Source organism: Chlorocebus sabaeus, unplaced genomic scaffold, assembly GCF_047675955.1.
Source record: "Chlorocebus sabaeus isolate Y175 unplaced genomic scaffold, mChlSab1.0.hap1 unalloc_scaffold_251, whole genome shotgun sequence".
Lineage (NCBI taxonomy): Eukaryota > Metazoa > Chordata > Mammalia > Primates > Cercopithecidae > Chlorocebus > Chlorocebus sabaeus.
Genome location: NW_027327539.1, coordinates 410,216 through 429,201, shown reverse-complemented (window position 1 = coordinate 429,201; position 18,986 = coordinate 410,216). Strand labels below are relative to the sequence as shown.

The following is an 18,986-nucleotide window of genomic DNA, read 5'->3' as shown; positions in this document are numbered from 1 at the left end:
GCATGCGATGTGAAAGTCACCTCATTTAAAGTGTTTAAAAGAGGGGCCTGGGAGAGTGCAGTGTACGTGAGAATCAAGTGAGACACCCATAGTCTCTGAACCTCTGTTTTCTTGTGTAAACTGGCAAAGAGACCGTGTGAACTGTGTTCCCTGGGGCCAAGAGATTCCAAGAAGGAAAACCTGGGATTCCTGGCTCTGGGATGAGGGCTGGGGGCCAGAAGGGGAGGGGCATGTGAGGATGGCTGGGGTCAGCCCAGATAAGGCTTTCAATACTGGGTAGCAGCGTCTACACAGGCGGAAATCCCTGCATCTCACTTCCCGCAGGGCTGACCAGTGGCCAGAGGTAGGACTGGCCAGGCTCGGCCCAACCAAGTCTGGGAGCAGAGGACACTAAGTGAGGGATCCCCGTCGCCACCCTCACTGGCCTGTGGCTCTCCTGACACCACAAGAGAGCTCCAGGAGCTGACCTTGGGTCCTAATGGGGGACACCTTCCTGGCTGCAGGCTGGCAGGGTGGTGTGGTGGTCAGTGTACTGGGCTCTTCGTTTCCGCCCCTACCTGCTGTGTGACGGTGGGCCAGACACCTAACCTCTCTGTGCCTCTATTTCTTCAATGGAGCCCCCACATTTGGGCACAGTGGCCTGAAGGTTAAAGGCAAGAGCAGCACGAGACCTGCAGTAAAAGCTCTGAGCAGGGAGAACAGGGACCTGCCCAGGGAGTTCCACCACCATCTCCCCTCTGGCCGCCGAGGAAACCGAGGTTCATGGTGACCTGGCCCAGGTCTGTTGGACTCAGGGTCCTTCTCATCCCCAAGATCAGAGGGCTGCCACCAGGGAAGGAGCTGGCCCCTAGACCCAGCCCAGGAAGCACACAGGGAAGGATGCCCTGGGGACTTCGGTATGTTATTGCAAAAAAAAAATTTATTGCTATATGAACCCTGCTTTCATTCCTCCATTTCCCAGAAAATGAGCCACGGGAGACACCAGGAGAGGCAGGAGACCATCCTCCTTGCACAATACCCACTCCCTTGGATGCTGTCCTCAGCGAGGGTGGCTGGGGTCAACCAAGGGGCCCACCCGCAGGGTGGCAGAGGAGGTAGGTTGACCCTGTGGACGTTGAGCTCGGTGGCAAAGGTCCTGGCCCTCTGGTAGAAGAAGAGCGACTTCTCGCTGTCCAGGAGGAAGTTGTGGGAGATGGTGGCCAGCCGCGTGTAGATCTTCAGCTGTGCCTTCTTGTTGCCCAGGTCCACGGCGGCTGCCAGTGCCAGCTGGTAGTACCTGGCTGCATCAAACGGGTTCTGAAGGAGACAGGCCATGCTCAGCAAAAGGGGGACTCGGAGCCCATCTTCCCAGAGGCCATTCCTGTCTCCAGGTCATTCCACATGTCCAGCCAATGCTGGCTCACCCCATGAACCCCGAAGCCTGTGACACTGCTGTGGTCTCAGCTGCAGGAGGTGGGGACGACCCTGATACCCCTGGAAGACTTCCTGACTGTCCCTACGCCCCACTCACCCCAAGCCTCCTGCCCCAGTGCCACCCTCTCTGCAGGCAGTGGCTGCTTTCCCCATGGGCTGAGGTCAGGGCAGATCCTGCCTGCTCTGAGAGTTCCATGCAGGACCCGTGGCTCCAAGCCACAGCAGGGGCACAGTGTTGAGTGACCCAGGCTCCCCTCTGGCCCCTGTCCATGCTGACCATTTCCAGGCCCTCCACGGGCCAGGCCAGGTAGAAAACCATCTCTAAGGTGTCCTCTTTGGCAATGTTCCCTGAAATATTGACAGAATGTGACTCCCCAGATATCCACTCCCATTGTCAATGCATCTTTGGCTCAAACTCACCATCGCTGGGATGGGATGCCATCTCCCAGACCTCCTCCTTGACCCTCCCATCCCCCACCCGGCTTCTCCCCAGGCTCCTCCTCCACATGGGGGTCACCTAAGGGACCTCTCTGAGACCCATGCCTGGCCTGTCCCTCTTTACCATCTCAAGATGGCTCCCAATGACAAAGTCCAAGATGCAGCAGTCCATTCCCTCACTGTCCCACCCCACACACGGAGCAGGGGCGTGAGAAGGCCCCAAGTCACCGCCACTGCTCATCCAATGCACCCGGCCCAGCCGAACACTGGACTCTGTGCTGGGTGCGTGGCTGAGCCTAATGTCCTTGCTCCCAGTCTGAGGGCCTCGGGATTGAACACTGACCACACAGGGTGGCCCGGGCTGTGGCAGAGGGAAGCCCAGGAGGTCCCAGACTCAGCCAGGGGTGAAAGGCAAAGGCTTCCTGAAGGGGTGGGGACTTCCCAACTAAACAGGAAGGAGCCAGCCAAAGCATATGTCTCTACATGTGCCTGTGCGTACGTGTCCCTGTGTGTGTGCCTGTGCGCATTTTCATCTGCCTGTAGTGTGTACAGCAGCTACTGAGTGGCAGGCTGAGCCAGGACACACCTAATCCACCCTATTCCAGGGCTCACTCTCATGTGTAGACTAAAGGGGACACCATTTTAGAGGCAGTTGGCAAAGATGCCCATTTACCCCTGCTTCTCTGCCAACCTTCCAGGTCCCATCCAGCCCGGCTTTTTCTCCCACTCCTCTGGGCCCTGGGTCCAGAGCCTCCTATACAAGGAGGAGGGTGTAGCCTTGGAAAGACAGCCGCCCTTGGGGAATTCCAAGGGGGCCTCCCTGTGGGAAGCTGGCCTGCGCTGACAGCATAGTCACGATGAGGCCCAGAGGGCTGTGCATGGGAAGGAGGTGAAGGAGGCCACTGTCCCCCGACCCCAACCATGGACTTTGGCCTCTCAGGTACTACTTGGCGCTTTCCTTTCTCCTGGACAGGCGGAGTGGGCGGCAGGCTTGACCAAGAGAGAGAAAGGCCTCTTCTGGGAGGCCCGTCCCCCTGGGTCCCAGGCAAGCCCCTGAGCAGTGAGCAGCGTCCCCCTAGGCCTGACACCTGGCACCTCCATGTCTGGCTGGGACTTGGGAGGCCACAGGGACCACATCTGACCACCAGGTGTCGCCAGCACTGGGCTGAGGCATATCGGGCCGCTGTAGGCCTGCAGTGGGGGATACAGGGCAGGGTCTTAGGGCTGCCCCGCTCCTCAAGTTGTTCTAAGGCCTCCAAGATCTCGGCCCCTGGACTGGAGTGCCCGGGCCCCTCAGCCCATAACGAGTACTGACGCGGTGCCGGTGTGATGCTAAGGAAGGGCGGTGCCTGCTGGGCAGAGGGGTAGAGACACCCCAGGTCTGAGTCTGCCAGTCCCAGCTCTCCAGCCCTGCAAGGCTGGGGCAGACAGAGCACAGCACGTCCCCTCCAGACACACCCGACCCGGCAAGGCCTCAGCCTGGCTGGCTGGGGCCCCGCCCCACTGCACCTGCCCTGAGCTGGGGTTTCCCTGTTTGTGAACCCAATGGTAAGATACTGGTCCCACCCCACCCTTCCTGGGTGATGTGAAGATTCAAGGTGTCTCGGGACTCCAGGAAGGAGTTGCTCCGTGCAGGCTGGCACCCTGCGCAGGCTTCCTAGAGGAGGTGCCAGGATTTGGGTTGGATCTTGCAACGTGGATTCAATGTGAGGATGATGCTGTCCTCCGAAATGTCCTTCTCCCGACCCTATTTTCTTTGTTAAATGCACCTTGACACTTGACTGTCAAGACTCAGCTTTGATGTCACCTCCTCCAGGAGGGCCTCCCTGACTACAATCCTCCTTCTTAACCCAGAGGCCACCATTGCCCACTCATGTGTCAGCCTCCCTGGCTGAGACTGAGTTCCTGAGGGTGGGGCCTGGCCATCTTGGGAGCTGAATTGTATCTGCTAACCTTGCTGGCTCCTCCAGCCGGGCATAGAGCTCCAGGGCGGCCACTGGGCCATTTCTAAGGAAGGCTGGAACCCAGGCCTCGGGGCTGGGTGGAGATCCCACTCCAAGGGGACTGGGAACACCCCGAGCCCTGCCCCTCCCTCCCACCTTCAGGTCGTAGAAGATGATGTCACGGAGCATCAGGTACACCTTCACGTAGTAGAGGTTCTCCTCGTCGAACCCCAGTGGCAAGTTGCAGAGCTGCAGGGTCTTGAGGTAGAAGTGCTCCGCCAGCTTGTCATGGCCCAGCCGGTGGTGCAGGGTGGCCAGCCGGTGGTAGGCCACGCGCTCATTCAGCCGGTCCCCTGGGGTGCAGGCCAAAGGGGCAGGTGTGAGGACGTGGCTCCCTGGGGCAGGCAGGGCACAGGCCCCTCAGGAGCAGGTATACAGACCCCAGGCAGCACTCGTGGCTTGCCTCCAGGCACCTGTGGTCACCTGGGCAGCTCTGGCCATTCCCTTCTGGGTTCCCAGACTCACTTTCCCGTCTGGAAAGCAGAATTAATAAGGCCTGCCCCTGTCTACTGTGAGGCTTTGGCAAAGTCGGACCTGGATGGCCCAGCTCTGTGTCTACACATAGCCACCTGCCTTTGCTCACTGGTTTTAACCAGGGGAGCCCATGCAGTTCAGGTGCTCCTGGGTACCCCAGCTCCAGGCAACCCACAGATGTGACATCTGACTCCTCCTGGGTGTGTCACGATCAGATCCCCCTACCTTGGGAAGTCAGCTGCACACCTACTGTGTACTGGTCCACAGGACACAAGGCACTGGCACATGTGGCCTGCCTAGGGTTCCCTGTCTCTGGAGGGGGACAGACGACCCTGGCACAGCACCAGGGGATGCCCGGCCTTAAGGGGCAGACTGCTGGAAGGGGAACTGGGATTTTATCAGCCAGAGAGCCGTGTGGTTGATGACGGTGGGAAAGGCACAAGACAAAGGGAATGTGCCACTCAGCCTGGCACATACAGGGACCAACGAGATGCCTGGCATGTCTGGAAGGCAGAGGGCACACTGGGCGGCCCTTGTGGTCAGCAGCGGGAACAGGCAGAGGAAGCAGAAATCAGGCAGGCAGGGAGCTCTGCACTGCGTGAGAGACCTCGGGCTGTGCCCCACAGCCGGACGGGGAAGCCAGTTGGGCAGATCTGCCTGCCTGGACAGGAGACCAGGAAAATGCAGCAGCTGTTTCAGCTCCTGGCCTGCAGACCCAGAGGCTGGGCTCTGGCAAAGTGTGGGTCCTGGCAGGGTGGGGGCTCAGGGGACGTACCCAGAGTGATGCTGAGTGCTAGGACCATGTGGGCAACCTCCAAGCTCTCCTGTGGCTTCTCCATTGTGACCAGGAGTGCCACCAGCTTGCTGCACAGCTGTAGCTGCGGCTCCACCCTGCGGTTGTCCGTAGTCACTGCCAGGGGCAGGGCCTGGTCCTACCACACAGGCAGGTGGGGTCAGGTTTCCCACAGCACCCACCTTGCGCAGCGTCCTCGTCAGAGCTCAAACATGTGCTTGGAGCTTCCCACACCCCAGCTACTCCTGCACCTCGACACAGCTCTGTGCTGTGGGATAACACATAGTTCAGACACCCAAGTTGGGGGCTGAAGAGTCACCTGAGGCCCATCCAGCTACTCCCGACAGCCTCAAACCAGCCTCTCCCACCTGAGCACTGGGGGTCTGACTGGGGGGAGCCAACACTCCTCTCTGCTCTAGAAACACCACACTGATCTGTGCCCAGGGCTGAGCCACACTGTGAGCTCAGAGGAAAGGAGAAGTCGTCCCACTTCGGGGTACATGCAGACCTGGGCCTCCCACTGATATGCTGTGTGTCCTTTGACATGTCCCTGTGCCTCTCTGAGCCTCAGTTTCCTCATCTGGAAGATGGGGACAGGACTTCCCACTCATGGTTGCTTGAGGTCATCAGGTACAAGGGTAGAGCAATTGTCACGTCCAGGCTCCGAGCGTTTTTCCCGGGCAGCGGCATGGTCATATGCCTCAGACCACCAGGTGCCCCACTGAGGCCCACCCACATCAGCCCACAGGCCAGCTCACTCGGTAGAAGGGCATGCCTTCCTCCTGCTCCCAGGGCCCATTGAAGAAGATGTCTCCAACTGCCTCCAACAGCTCCAGCCCCAGGTTGGGGTCGCCTGTGTGCACGTCCACATTCTGTGCCACCTGAAAGGAGACAGAAGTTCGCTCCAGACCCACACCTAGCAACGTGGCTACGCGCACCTTTGCCAGCCTCTTTTCTCCCACACACTACAGGTACACCTGAGCATTTTTCAGACCCTGTGCATGGAGGCTGCCCCCACCACTGGCATGAGGACAATGAACTGATGCGCCTGAGTGCCAGGAGGTGACTGAGCAGCTGCAGCCCAGGAGCCCGACACCTGTGAATCCTACCACCAGGGGTAGCCCTAGCCCACTCCCCCTGCACTCAAACCAGTCTCCGTGGCCCCTAGATTGCTGGGAGCCCAGCCCCTGTCTCCTTTCTGCGTTGTCACATCCCTGCCACATCAGCAGTGTTTCAGTGTTTGTGGGTGGGCCTGGTCCCCTCTTGGCCATGAGCTCTTGATCCCTCTCCTCAGCTCAAGGAGGTATACAGCAGGTGCTCAATAATGAAAGCTTCACCAGGCTCCTGGGCTTCACAATTTGTACCAGATCACACAGTGTTTCGGAAAGCCTCTGAAAACAGCCACTATGATAGATTCATTTTGTAAGGAGATGTGCCACGTGTCGCTTGGAGCAAGTTCTTCTGTGTGTTAACTGAGTGGTCACATTATTTGAGGATGTGCTGTATACCAGCAAGTGCTGTGCACTGTGAGGGGCCGCGCCTCTGCCCTCAGGGAGAAGATGCTGGCCACCGGAGGAGGATGTGAGGGAACCAGTTGGAGGGAGGGAAAAGGCACACAACAGGTGCTCAGCAGTGGCTTAGGAATGAGTGGATGGATGGATGAATGGATGAGGAGATGAAGACACATGGATGGATGGAAGGGTGTGTGGATAGATGAATGCTTGGATGGATGGATGGATGAATGGATGGATGGGTGGGTGGGTGGAATGATGTGTGTATGTATGGGTGGGTAGATAATGTATGGATGGGTGGAGGGTAGATGATGTATGTACATGTGGATGGATAGATGGTGGACAGACGAATGTATGGATAAACAAATGGACAGATAGATGAATGGAGGGATGCATTAATAGGTAGATTGGTGGGTGGGTGGATGGACGAACGGTGAATGGATGGATGGGTGAGAGGATGGATGAATGGAAAGATCAATTGGTAGGTGGATGGATGATGGATGGATGATGGATGGATGAACAGGTGAATGGATGGATGATGGAAGGATGAACGGACGAACAGATGGACGGATGGTGGCTGAATCAATGGATGATAAAGGGATGGATGGATGAACAGGTGAATGGATGGATGGATGGAAGGATGAGCAAGCGAGTGGATGCATGATGGATGGATGGATGATGGATGGATAGAAGAATGAACAGGTAAATAGGTGATGGAAGGATGAACGGATGGGTGGATGGACAGGTGAATGGATGGATAGACGGGTGAATAGATGGATGATAAAAGGATGGATGAATGATGGATGGATGAAAGGACAGACGGATGGATGATGGATGGATGGATGGAAGGATGAACAGGTAAATAGATGATGGAAGGGTGAATGGATGGGTGGATGGACAGAGAGTGAACAGCACAGGAGTCCTCCTGCATCCCTTGCCACTCACCTGGATGTACAGGTCCACCAGCTCGCTCTGCCGCAGGAGGTAATAGATCTTCCCTGCTTGCAGCCAGGCATGTGCCTCCTCTTTCCTCTGGAGGTCAATGAAAATCCCCAGACTTCGTTTGGTGTAGTCCAGAGAGGATTTGTAGGCCCTGGAATCACTGGAATCAGACACAGGTGTCAGAACAAGGGCTCTCATCCTCCTGGAACCAGTCTGCCTCCTCCCGTGGGTCTGATGACAGATGAATCTGGCATGTGGGGACTGGGAACGGCCCTCTTGTGTGTGCAGTGTTCTGCCCTTCCCAGGCTGCTGGGATGGCCAGAGTGAACACACACGGCATGGAAAAGATGAAGGACATCCTTCTGAGGGAATCGAGCATCATGCTGCCCTGTGGCAGGAGGAGTGTGCTAGTCCATCTCCCCTGCCTCCCAGTCATGGCCTGTGTCTTCTCCAGACGCACCAGGAGCCGTTAGTGTTCAGAGGCTATCTAGGTCGATGGTTCTCAAGGTGTGCAGGCATCACAGTCACCCGGAGGCCTGTCCTTATAGCTTGCTGGCCCTGCCCCCAGAGCTTCCGGCTCCACAGGCCTGGGGCAGGCCCTAGAACTCCCACTTGCCACAAACTCCTAGGTGACATGGATGCTGCTCTACTGGTCCAGGGACTACACTTTGAGAAGCATGGCTCTAGCACACTGTCCCATTTTCCTTCTGTGAACTTGAGGCCAAGACTACAGTCAGTCTCCCAGGTCCCTATGGAATCTGGCTCCTTCTCTGCTCTCTCAGTAAGTCCAACACTCAAGGGGCTGGGACTGCAGCAATGTCACTGGGCCCTATGGGTGGGGTGGCCAGGGCCATGGTTACCCCACCAGGTCAGGATGCTTGGGGGAAGCTGACTAGGCCAAATATGGGATGTGAGACCTTGAAACCCTGCCCCAGGGAAGCAGGTGACACAACTGGCTCTGTCTTCTGTGGGAGAGAAGCCACAGGTGGCTGCTGTGGTCACATTTAAGGGGACAGACGAAGCCCAGGAGTGAAGATTCGGGGCAGGCACAGGTAAGATGACAAAAGCCACCATAGTAGGAAGAACAGCCCAGAGTGCACCTACTGCCTCTGCTGGGGTTGAGGTGACCTTTGCCCCAACAAGGGAGGCTCAAGCTGGGACTCATGGGCCAGCAGCAGCCCTGGGATGACCCCAGGCCGGCCAGCTCAAAGCATCTGATGCCAAAGCACCAAATGATCAAAAGGAGAGGGGCTGCTGGGCCCTGGGCCAGCTTCCCTGTGCCCTTCTCCCTGCCCGCCCCCACCTCCACCACTGCAAAGCCAGCCCTTACCGCTCCGTGCCCAGGGACAGGTAGAGCTGACTGATGGTCTCCAGGAGCTGCCCCTCCAGCACCTTGTCGGCCACCTTGCGGGCCAGGGAGAGCTGGAGATCGTGGTAGATGACATACTGGGCCTCGCTGGGCATGACGGCGCTGTAGAAGTAGCACAGCCACTGGACGGCCCGCAGCTGGTCTGGGCAGAAGACAAAATGGAAGACGTTAGTCTCCCAGCATCGAAGCGAGGCTGGCTGGGCTCAGAGGCCCCTGCTTGCCTCCTTCACACCTCTGTGAGCCTGGGCCCCATAGGCGGGGCGCCTGAGCGCAGACAGGCCATGCACCTGTGCCAGGGCAGACGCCAAGCACACTGTGACATGGGCACATCTTGGTGCAGATGCTCATGGTACAGGCCGGCCTTCTTTACAACTCCCAGGGCCGAGGTTGTGGATGGACACAGAGTGAACAGCAGGGGCTTGGCACCTGCACCAGGCCATCTATTTCTGCTTCACAAAGACCCTCTGGCCAGGATCAGGGCTGCCTTCAGCCTGAGCTGATGAGGCCAGGGGCACAAGTGGCCCCTGTCACAGATGGAACCCTGAGAGAGCAAAGCCAAGCATCACGTCTGCCACACATGGCATCATGTTGGGGGAATGGGATTCAAAGCTGGCCCCTGGCGTTCCCACACATGCTTCTCTCATGCAACCAGGCTCCCTAGCCACAGGCTCACTGGCCTCTCCCAAAGCCTGATTTTCTAGTGTCAGAAACATTCCGGAGATTAACATAGGAAACCAGGTACGCCGAATGGACATCTGTCACACACGCCACCCAACAACAGCCGAATACACAGTCCTCTCGAGCACCCATGGGACATTCCCCATGACAGACCATGTGCCAGGCCACAAAACGAGCCTCAGTGAATGGAGAAGGACTGAGACCAAAGCAGAGGTGTTCTTCAGCTGTACTGGCACAAAACTGGAAATCGACAGTGAAGGAAATGTGGGAAATTCAAAAAATATGTGAAAACTACACACTCCTAAACAACCAGTGAGTCAAAGAGACCAGCAGGGAAACCAAAAACTAATTTGAGAAGAATGCAAACAAACGCACAGCCCCGGCCAGTGCGGTGGCTCACGCCTCTCATCCCAGCACTGTGGGAGGCCGAGGCAGGAGCATCGCTTGAGTCCCGGAGTTTGAGATCAGCCTGGGAAACATGGTGAAATCCCGTCTCTATATTTAAAAAAAATACAAAAATTAGCCGGGTGGAGTGGTGCACATCTGTAATTCCAGCTACTCGGGAGGCTGAGGCATAAGAATGGCTCTAACCTGAGTAGAAGTTGCAGTGGGCCAAGATTGCACCACTGCACCCCAGCCTGGGCAATAGAGCAAAACTCTGTCTTTAAAAATAAAAATAGCACAACGTATCAAAAATTCCAAGATGCAGCTAAGGCAGTGCTGAAAGGGAAATTTATAACTGTAAATGTCTACATTCAAAGAAAGAAGAAAAATCTCAAATCAAAAACCTAACCTTCCACCTTGAGAAACTAGAAAAAGAACTAAACCCAAAGTGAATAAAAGGAAGAAAATAATAAACGTGAGAGTGGAAATGGAAAGTAAAAATACAGAGAATGGAAAAACAAAAGAGATAACAGAACCGAAGGTGGGTTTTTTGAAAATAACACAATTGACAAATTGTTCACTAGACTGACCGAGGAAAGAAAGACGGGACACAAATGACTAAAATCAGAGACTGAGCACCATGGCTGACGCCTGTCATCCCAGCACTTTGTGAGGCTGAGGTGGAAGGATCGTGAGGCCAGCATTCAAGACCAGCCCGGGGGAACATGATGAGACCCCATCTCTAATAAAAATGAAGAAATAAAAAATTACAAACCCAAGTTTCTAAAATCAGAAATGAAAAGGAAACATTATTGCCGACCTGACAGAAATAAAAGGATTCCACGAAAACACTACGAACAATTGTACACCAACAAACCAGACCATCTAGACACAACAGCCAAATTCTTAGAAGGACACAAACTACCGAAAGTGACTCAAAAATGACCCCAAGGAAGCATGTGGGGTATCAGCCCCGCCCTTGGTCTCCTCGATCGTTCAGCGCAGGGTGGGGAGACAGGGAAGCATGATCCCCGTTCCCTGGCCTGCATTTCCAAGTCTGAATCCCCCAGCACCCCGGGGAGGGCCTCGTAGGAGGAGGTACCACAGGCTATTGTGCCAAGAGCCACTGGAGGCTGCAGTGGGGGCTGGGGCACTGGGTTCCTGGAAGGTCTCCTTCCAGTAAGAGAATGTCCCTGGGGAAGAAGCCTGGGTCTGAACCCCCCAACCCTCCTTGGGCAGATGTGTGGGACCGGGGCCCCTTCACACGGTCCTTTCCAAAATCTTATCCCTCCTAGGGCCAGGAGTGGGTGCCAGGCCTGTGCTGGAAATGGGCAGGTTTGGTCACAGCCCCTGGGGCTCTGGTCCAGGTCACAGGAGGCACCTCTGAGTGGTCTCACTATGCCATGACAAAGCGCTGCAAGACAGAGGGGACCCACAACAGTATCCCTTGTCTCAGCCATTTCCCTGGACTCAACTTCCTCATCTATTCTCTGTGGCCTAGATTTCGGACAGCCCTGCCCACCTACTGTCCGTTCACTGCTCCGTCTGCAGTGACTGTTCGATAGCACTCCATGGCTCCCCAGTGCTCTTGGGGAAAAGGCCAAGCCACAGCCTGAGGCCCCAGGCCCTGCTTAGCGCTCCAGAAGAGCTTCTCACCATCCAGCACCCAACCCACCCCCTCCCAACTCTGCACCTCCCTGCATAAGCCCTGTTCACTCATCCCCGCTCCCACCCCACTCATCCCCGCTCACACTCCCACTCATCCCCGCTCCCACTCCCACTCAACCCCGCTACCACTCCCGCTCACTCACCCCCACTCACACCCCACTCATCCCCGCTACCCCTCCCACTCACTCACCCCCACTCACACCGCTCACACTCCCGCTCACTCACCCCATCACACCCCACTCATCCCCCCTCACTCTCCCGCTCACTCACCCCATCACACCCCACTCATCCCCGCTACCACTCCCGCTCACTCACCCCTATTCACTCATCCCCGCTCACACCCCACTCATCCCCGCTCACACCCCACTCAACCCCGCTACCACTCCCGCTCACTCACCCCATCACACCCCACTCATCCCCGCTCCCACTCCCGCTCACTCACCCCCACTCACACCCCACTCACACTCCCGCTCACTCACCCCATCACACCCCACTCATCCCCGCTCACTCTCCCGCTCACTCACCCCATCACACCCCACTCAACCCCGCTACCACTCCCGCTCACTCACCCCCACTCACACCCCACTCACTCTCCCGCTCACTCACCCCATCACACCCCACTCATCCCCGCTCACACCCCCCCACTCATCCCCACTCACTCCATCACACCTCCACTCACTCACCACCACTCACACCCCACTCATTCCCACTCACTCACCCCCACTCTCTCACCCCTAGGCCTTCACACAGGCTACACCACCAGCCTCTCCTCCACCAACTATTACTTGACTAAATGCTCTCAACCCTCTGGTTCTAGACTAAAGAGGCTTCCCTAACCCAGGGCCAAGTGCTGCCCCGCCATCACGCCATTCACCCTTTTGTGGCTTCTGTGGCCTGAAGCTCACATTCCCACGCTCAGTCTCTGCCACCCGAGGACCCCACAAGCCCCATTTGTGGGTGGGGCCTGGCACACTGCACAACGAGCTGCTTTTGCATGAACTGCTCTGCGGCTTTGGGCAATCACCCGCCCCCGTGTCCTCTGTGAAGTGGGATGACAGGTGCGCAGGCTGCCAACATACCAAGCAGATAACACGGGCACAAGAACTGGTGTTCAGGGCCTGGCTCATGGTGGGGCCCGAAGTCCCAGCGCAGCCGAGCCTGCCTTGATCCCAGGGTTATGTCTAGGAATTCCCAGCATGCAGGACTTTCAGTGCCCAAGGCAGGATGGTCCCTGGGCAAACCAGGAAGAGCTGGCTGCCTCAGTAGGCCACAGAGGGCCTGGCCCTGCATGGGAACCGCCTGTCTCCAGGGCGCTTGCCAACATCTGCTGCTGGACATGGCTCAGCACTTTCGATGGTAGAAAAACCACCACTTGTTTCTGAATCATAAACCCCAGGTGAGCCCTGACCCGAGTGGCCCCAGAAGGCTCACAGGAGGAACTAGGGCACTCACTCTCCACATGGCCTATTTCTACGGTGACCAGAAGGGCCCACTCATAGTAGCCCTTGCCCTGCTGGGCTGGGCCCTGGCGGGTGCAGAGGTGGCCCAGCTGCAGGAGTACGTGGGTGAAGTCTCGGCCACACTCCCTGCAGGGCAGCCTCGAGAACAGCCGCATGGTCCCCAGGAGGTAGTGCTGGGCCAGCCTGCTGCCACTTGCATGCAGGCACAGGGTCCCGAAATTGGCCAGCACCACTGCCTGGTTCCTCCAATGGCCCAGGTCCCAAGCCGCTCATAAGGCGCAGTAGTAGCCCTCAGCTGCCTGCCTCGTCCGGCCTGTCCTCTTCACAGCCACGGCCAGCATGTTGGCCATTACACCCTCTGGTCCTCTCTGGCCACCACTGCATCCTGGACAGACTGCAGGATGTTCAGGGTCACCAGGCTCTGTCCATGAAGCACGTGAAGCCAGGCCAGGGCCACCAGGCAGTCCACGATGGCACGGACTCTGGTCATGAAGAGGCCAGCTTTCTTGGCCGCCCCTCGGGCATGTGCCAGGCACTCAGTCAGCTCCTCCTCGTCGCTAAAGCTGCAGAACATGCCGCTCAGCCATGGCAGTGCCACGTCGTACAGGCCACAGAAGCTGGCCTTGTACCCGGGGGCGTTCAGGAACAGCAGCAGTGAGCTCAGGGCCTCTGGGTCCTCCCAGTCGTCCTCAGCTTCCAAGAAGAAGGAGGGGTCCTCGGGGTCCTGCAAGCTCACGTTGCTGGATGCCGCACAGAGACCCCAGGACGCTGGCTCCAGGGGGCAGCCTGGGCAGGTCTTGCATTGTTCCAGAACATTCTTCACCTTCGACAGGGTCTCCTGTGGATCCAGGCCCAGACAAGATGGAGGTATTTCTGCAAGTCACAAAAACACCTAGACATATTAGAGTCCGGCAGTGAGTCCTTGGTCCACTGGGGGCAGGGTCCCCCCATCCCTGCCCTCTGTGTCCCCGGCGCAGCTTGCCATGAGCCCTTAAGAATTATGTGCAACGCAAACTCGGGGCCTGGAGCACGTACGAACTCCGGCACTACGGGGACAGAGAGAACACGCAGGCCCGTGGCCCGACTCTCCTACAAAATCACCCTCCTGTCCTGTTTTGTCGCCCACCTGACAGCAAGGTTTTAGGAGACTGTGTCAGAACAGTGACCCCTCAGAGATGCCTTTCCCTTTAGAAAGAATCAAAGCCTTCTAACTGGACCCATGAATATGCAGCACCACAACTACAAATGTAACTTCTGTCAGCATATTGGGCCCCCCGGTGGGGTACAGGAATCCATGAAATCCTCAACAGCCAATCAGAGCTATGGATCAGCTCAAAAGCTGCTATGCAAAATTGGTAAAGCCACCGACGGCACAGGACAGGGGTGTTGTACCCATGTGCCCAGCTCCGTGCAGGGAAACGGACCATCCCTGCAGGAAGGATGGGAAAGCTTCCAGGCCCCTGTGGCCACCTTCACCGTGGATGGTCTGAAAACCTGAAGCCCACGGTTCCTAAAGGGTTAACAAAGGCCAGACTGCTCCAGCAGCCCACTGGTGTCTGCTGGCTTTGGTGGATTCCTAGCCAAAGCCCCCTCCCAGAGGTGAGCAAACAAGCGCATTTCCTGTTGGAAAACCTGGGATGAAAGGAGGCATTACTGGGAAGGGAAAAACCTAGCTTTAAACCGACCCTCTGTTTCAAGCTCACATGCAAAAAATATGTTCAATACAAACTGCCTCCTTATTCATCTGTAAAGCCTTAGAATTAAAAAAATAAATAAATATGATTTAGAGGCAAATGTCTGACTTGACTACACTAGATTAGCTAAGAAATCGCCCCCACCCAGCAGAGGCACACAGCCCCTCCCAGCCACTACCCTGGCCTCCGGGGCAGCTGGAGAGCCACGTGCCTTTGCTCCAGTGACTTTGGCAGAGGGTGGAACCACCCCCTCCCTGAGGCAAACCTACAACAGCCTTCCCTTCCCCCCTGGCTCCCCTCAGGAAGGAGAAGACCCTTCAGGGACCTCAGTTGAGGCCCCTGCAACCTAAGGCTCTGAATTCTGCTACCCGCTGAGGGCAGTGTGGCCTCCCATCTCTGAGGCAGAGCACAGGGTGAACTGCAGCTTCTCCAGGTCATGAAAAAGGAACCCACAGCTACATGTGGGTCCCAGCAGTGGAAAGGATGCCCCATCTCGGTTGGGGACCAGGCGGGGGTCAGCATGTTCATTGGAAGAAATGTGGGACCTCACGGCCTCCAGTGTCAGAGTAGACGGGAGGTTCAGGCCCACCTCAGGCGATGTCCCTCAAGTCCCCGGCCCACACCACAGAGGGGTGACAGCCGCATCCAATGCCCACCGTACTCACCTCTGTCCCCTCCCCTGCCATTACTCCAAAGCCCAGCTCATAACCAGAGAAGCCTGAGCCACGGGCAAAACCTACCTTGTTCCTGCGGCTGCTCGGTCTCAGCTTCCTCTACTGAGTCTGGCAAGGGAGAACAGAGAAGCAATGAACACCCCCAGCCAGCACCTCTGGTCCCATGTCAGGTTGAGCTGGTGTCGGTGTTGCAGGATGAGAGCATTGCAGGGTGCAAGGGTTGAAAGTCATATCGTCCTCTTCCCTCCTGGATCATGGGAACAACATCACTGTGTGGTGTACACTTTCTGCGATATTGGGAGTAACATCGTCTTCTGTGCCTTGGAATATTAAGGACAATATCACGGGGGGACGTGTACATCTTCTGCAATATTGGGAATAATATTATCCTCTCTCTCCCTGCATACTAAGAAAGATATCACAGAGTACGTGTTCACTTCCTGCGATATGGGGATTAATACCATCTTCTCCCCTTCCAGATATCAGGAAGAGTATCACACGGGGGTGTACGGTGTCTGAGATACTAGGAGTAATATCAACCTCTCAGCCTTGGAATATTAAGAAGAATATCACAGGGTGGATGTACACCCCCTGCCATATTGGGAGTAACATCAGCCTCTCCTCTCCATGGATATTAGGAACAATATCCCAGGCTGGGTGTACGCCTCCTGCTCTATGGGGAATCATATCTTCCTCTCCCAGGATATTAATAACAATATCACAGGGTGGGTGAACACAGCCTGCGATACTGGAATTATTATCATCCTCTCCCCCTCCAGATACTAGGAACCATATCACAGAAGAGCTGTACCCTCCCTGGGATATTGGGAGTAATATCATACGCTTCTTCCATGAATATCAGGAGCAATATCACCGGGTGGCTGTTCATTCATTGCTATGTTGGGAGTCATGTCATATTCTACCCCTCTCAATATTAGGATCAGTGTCACAGGGTGAGTGTATACCTACTGTGGTATTAAAACTAAAATCATGCTCTCTGTCCCTAGATATTAGGAACAACATCACAGGTAGGTGTGAACCCCCTGCAGTATTAGAAGCAATAATATGATTAATTAGCAAACATCAATCATCGATTTTAATAATTATCAGGCTAGCCTCGAACTCTTGACCTCAGGTGATCTGCCCGCCTCAGCCTCCCAAAGTGCTGGAATTACAGGCGTGAGCCACGGCGCCCAGCCAACACTACTTGACATCCCTTTTTGGACCTCAAATTTAGCATGCGGAAAACACACTTTTGATTCCCCCTACTATAACCCACTCCTCCCATAGTCTTCCCGATCCCAATAACAGCATCTCTAGTCTTCCAGTTACTCAGGCCAAAATCCTTGACATCATCCTTAATACTTCTTTTTCTCTCTCTTGTCATCCAACCCATTTAAACTCTCCTTTCAAAATATGTGCCAGACCTAACCACTTCTCACCTTCCTCATCATTTCCAACCAGGTCCAGCCCTCATCATAGCACTCTGGGTTACGGCAAAAGCCTCCCAATCGCCAGGCACAGTGGCTCACGCCTGTAATCCCAGCACTTTGGTAGGCCAAGGCAGGTGAATCATCAGAGGTCAGGAGTTCAAGACCAGCCTGGCCAACATGGTGAAACCCCTCTACTAAAAATATAAAAAATTAGCCGAGCATGGTGGTGGGCGCCTGTAATCCCAGCTATCCGGGAGACTGAAGCAGGAGAATCACTTGAACTCAGAAGGCAGAGGTTAGAGTGAGCCGAGATTGTGCCATTGCACTCCAGCCTTGGTGACAAGAGCGAAACTCCATCTTAGAAGGTTTAAAAAAAAAAAAAAAAAAAAAAAAAGCTTCCCAACCCACGTCTCTCCTTCCACCTTTCACCCTGCCCTGCATTCTACCTTCCTCTCTCAAACATTTCAGAAAAAAAAAAAAATTATATCCACAGAGAGGGAAAGTACAAATGGGGTGAAATGTTTGGGGAATCTGAGGGAAGAGTATATGGGAATTGTCTGTACTATTTTTGCAACTTTTCCATAAGTCTGAATTATTTCGAATTCAAGAGTTAAACAAAGAAAAAAAAAAAAACATTATCTCCCTTTGTGAATCCATCCTGTCTTTCCCCTGGCAACTTAAGGACACTCTCAACTAACACATCTATTTTTTCATGAACACTAAAAGAACCCTTGCCGAGTTTTGACTTTCTGTGCTTGGCAGTAGAAGTGTGTGTGTGTATGTGTGTGGTGTGTATGTATATATAGAGAGGGAGAAATATATATATGAGTATATATATAAATATATACTATATTTACAATGGTAATGTATATATATATAAATATATGTGTATGTGTAGATATATATAATACGTACCCCATAGCTTGTCCTTAACCAGTTCTAAACTTAGTCCGAAAAACACACATCTAAGCACAGAATTTCAAAATAATACGATGAATATTTTGATAGAGGGATGTGTTGCTATGGAACACGCTGCTAAGACACAAAACCTCCTAGATGGGACAATGAATGAACGAAGTTTGCACCTATAGGCACCCCCTCTGATATCCCCTCAAACGTTTATAGTTATATGTATTTGCTTCTGCCAGGACCCCTATTTCATAAGGGTTAGTTCTAGAGTCTAGCAAGTTCCTACTACAGCTGGCACACATATGCCATTCAAAAATCAGTGGCGGAGTGAATGACGAGTTAAGAACCGTTTGTCAGCCAGTGCTCAGTAATACAACATGCACTGGTATGCAAATGATATTTTTGTTGAAAGCAACAGCAGGATCACAAATTATCTTTCCAGAGAAAGCAAACCTCAAAAGCTTCTTTACCCTACTAAAGCACATTATAAGAAGCTCCCCTTATATAAAAGAAAACCTCCTCATTCGTTATCAATGGCATGTAAACCTAATAAGCCTCCGTCTCTGATGACATCTCTTCCATCCCCAGGGCTAGATAAAGGAGGTTCTGGAAACCCTGGGAGTTGTGAAGGTGGCTCCCAGCTCTGACAGTCTTGAACCCTGCATGCGTGGAGGTCACACAGCAGAAGAACAACAGAGGGAAGCATCATCAGACTTCGAATATGTTTGAACCAGAGATAGCAAATAGGCTGCAGCCAACTGAAAACACCAGAGATTCATGGTGGCCACCTGAGGGGTTGTGCTCTTAAAAAACAAAAATAAAAAATAAAAATTAAAAAATTAAGAAAGGAAGGGGTCAAGAATCCATCAGGTCTGACTGAGACGTGTATCAGTGACTAACACCCCGTATGGCAAAAGTACTCCGGTGCGCTTTGGGTACTCACAGCTTCAGCAGTATTCAAAGGCGTGTGCTCCCCTAAGACTAAGCCACGGGAATACCCCCAGCAACACTGCCAGGAGAAACATCTCCCATGGATTTGGCTAGAAATACAGTTGTCTTTAACAAATTCACACTGAATAAATCCTGACTTATTAGAGCCTGTGAGAATGGCATTCTCAATGATAACAGTTATCACTACAATCT

At 54.5% G+C, this 18,986-nt stretch overlaps 1 protein-coding gene across 1 annotated transcript; it reads right to left on the bottom strand.

Moving 5' to 3' along the window:
- Nucleotides 1–897: 897 nt before the first annotated feature.
- LOC140711173 (SH3 domain and tetratricopeptide repeat-containing protein 1-like) lies at nt 898–18,573 on the bottom strand. The gene is given in 9 exon segments (XM_073014085.1): nt 898–1,296; nt 3,951–4,147; nt 5,104–5,260; nt 5,880–6,002; nt 7,578–7,734; nt 8,905–9,085; nt 13,126–13,488; nt 13,491–14,006; nt 15,568–18,573. Coding segments are annotated over 8 exon segments (1,749 nt in total). The 5' UTR covers nt 13,708–14,006; nt 15,568–18,573; the 3' UTR covers nt 898–942.
- Between the last annotated feature and the right edge of the window lie 413 nt (nt 18,574–18,986).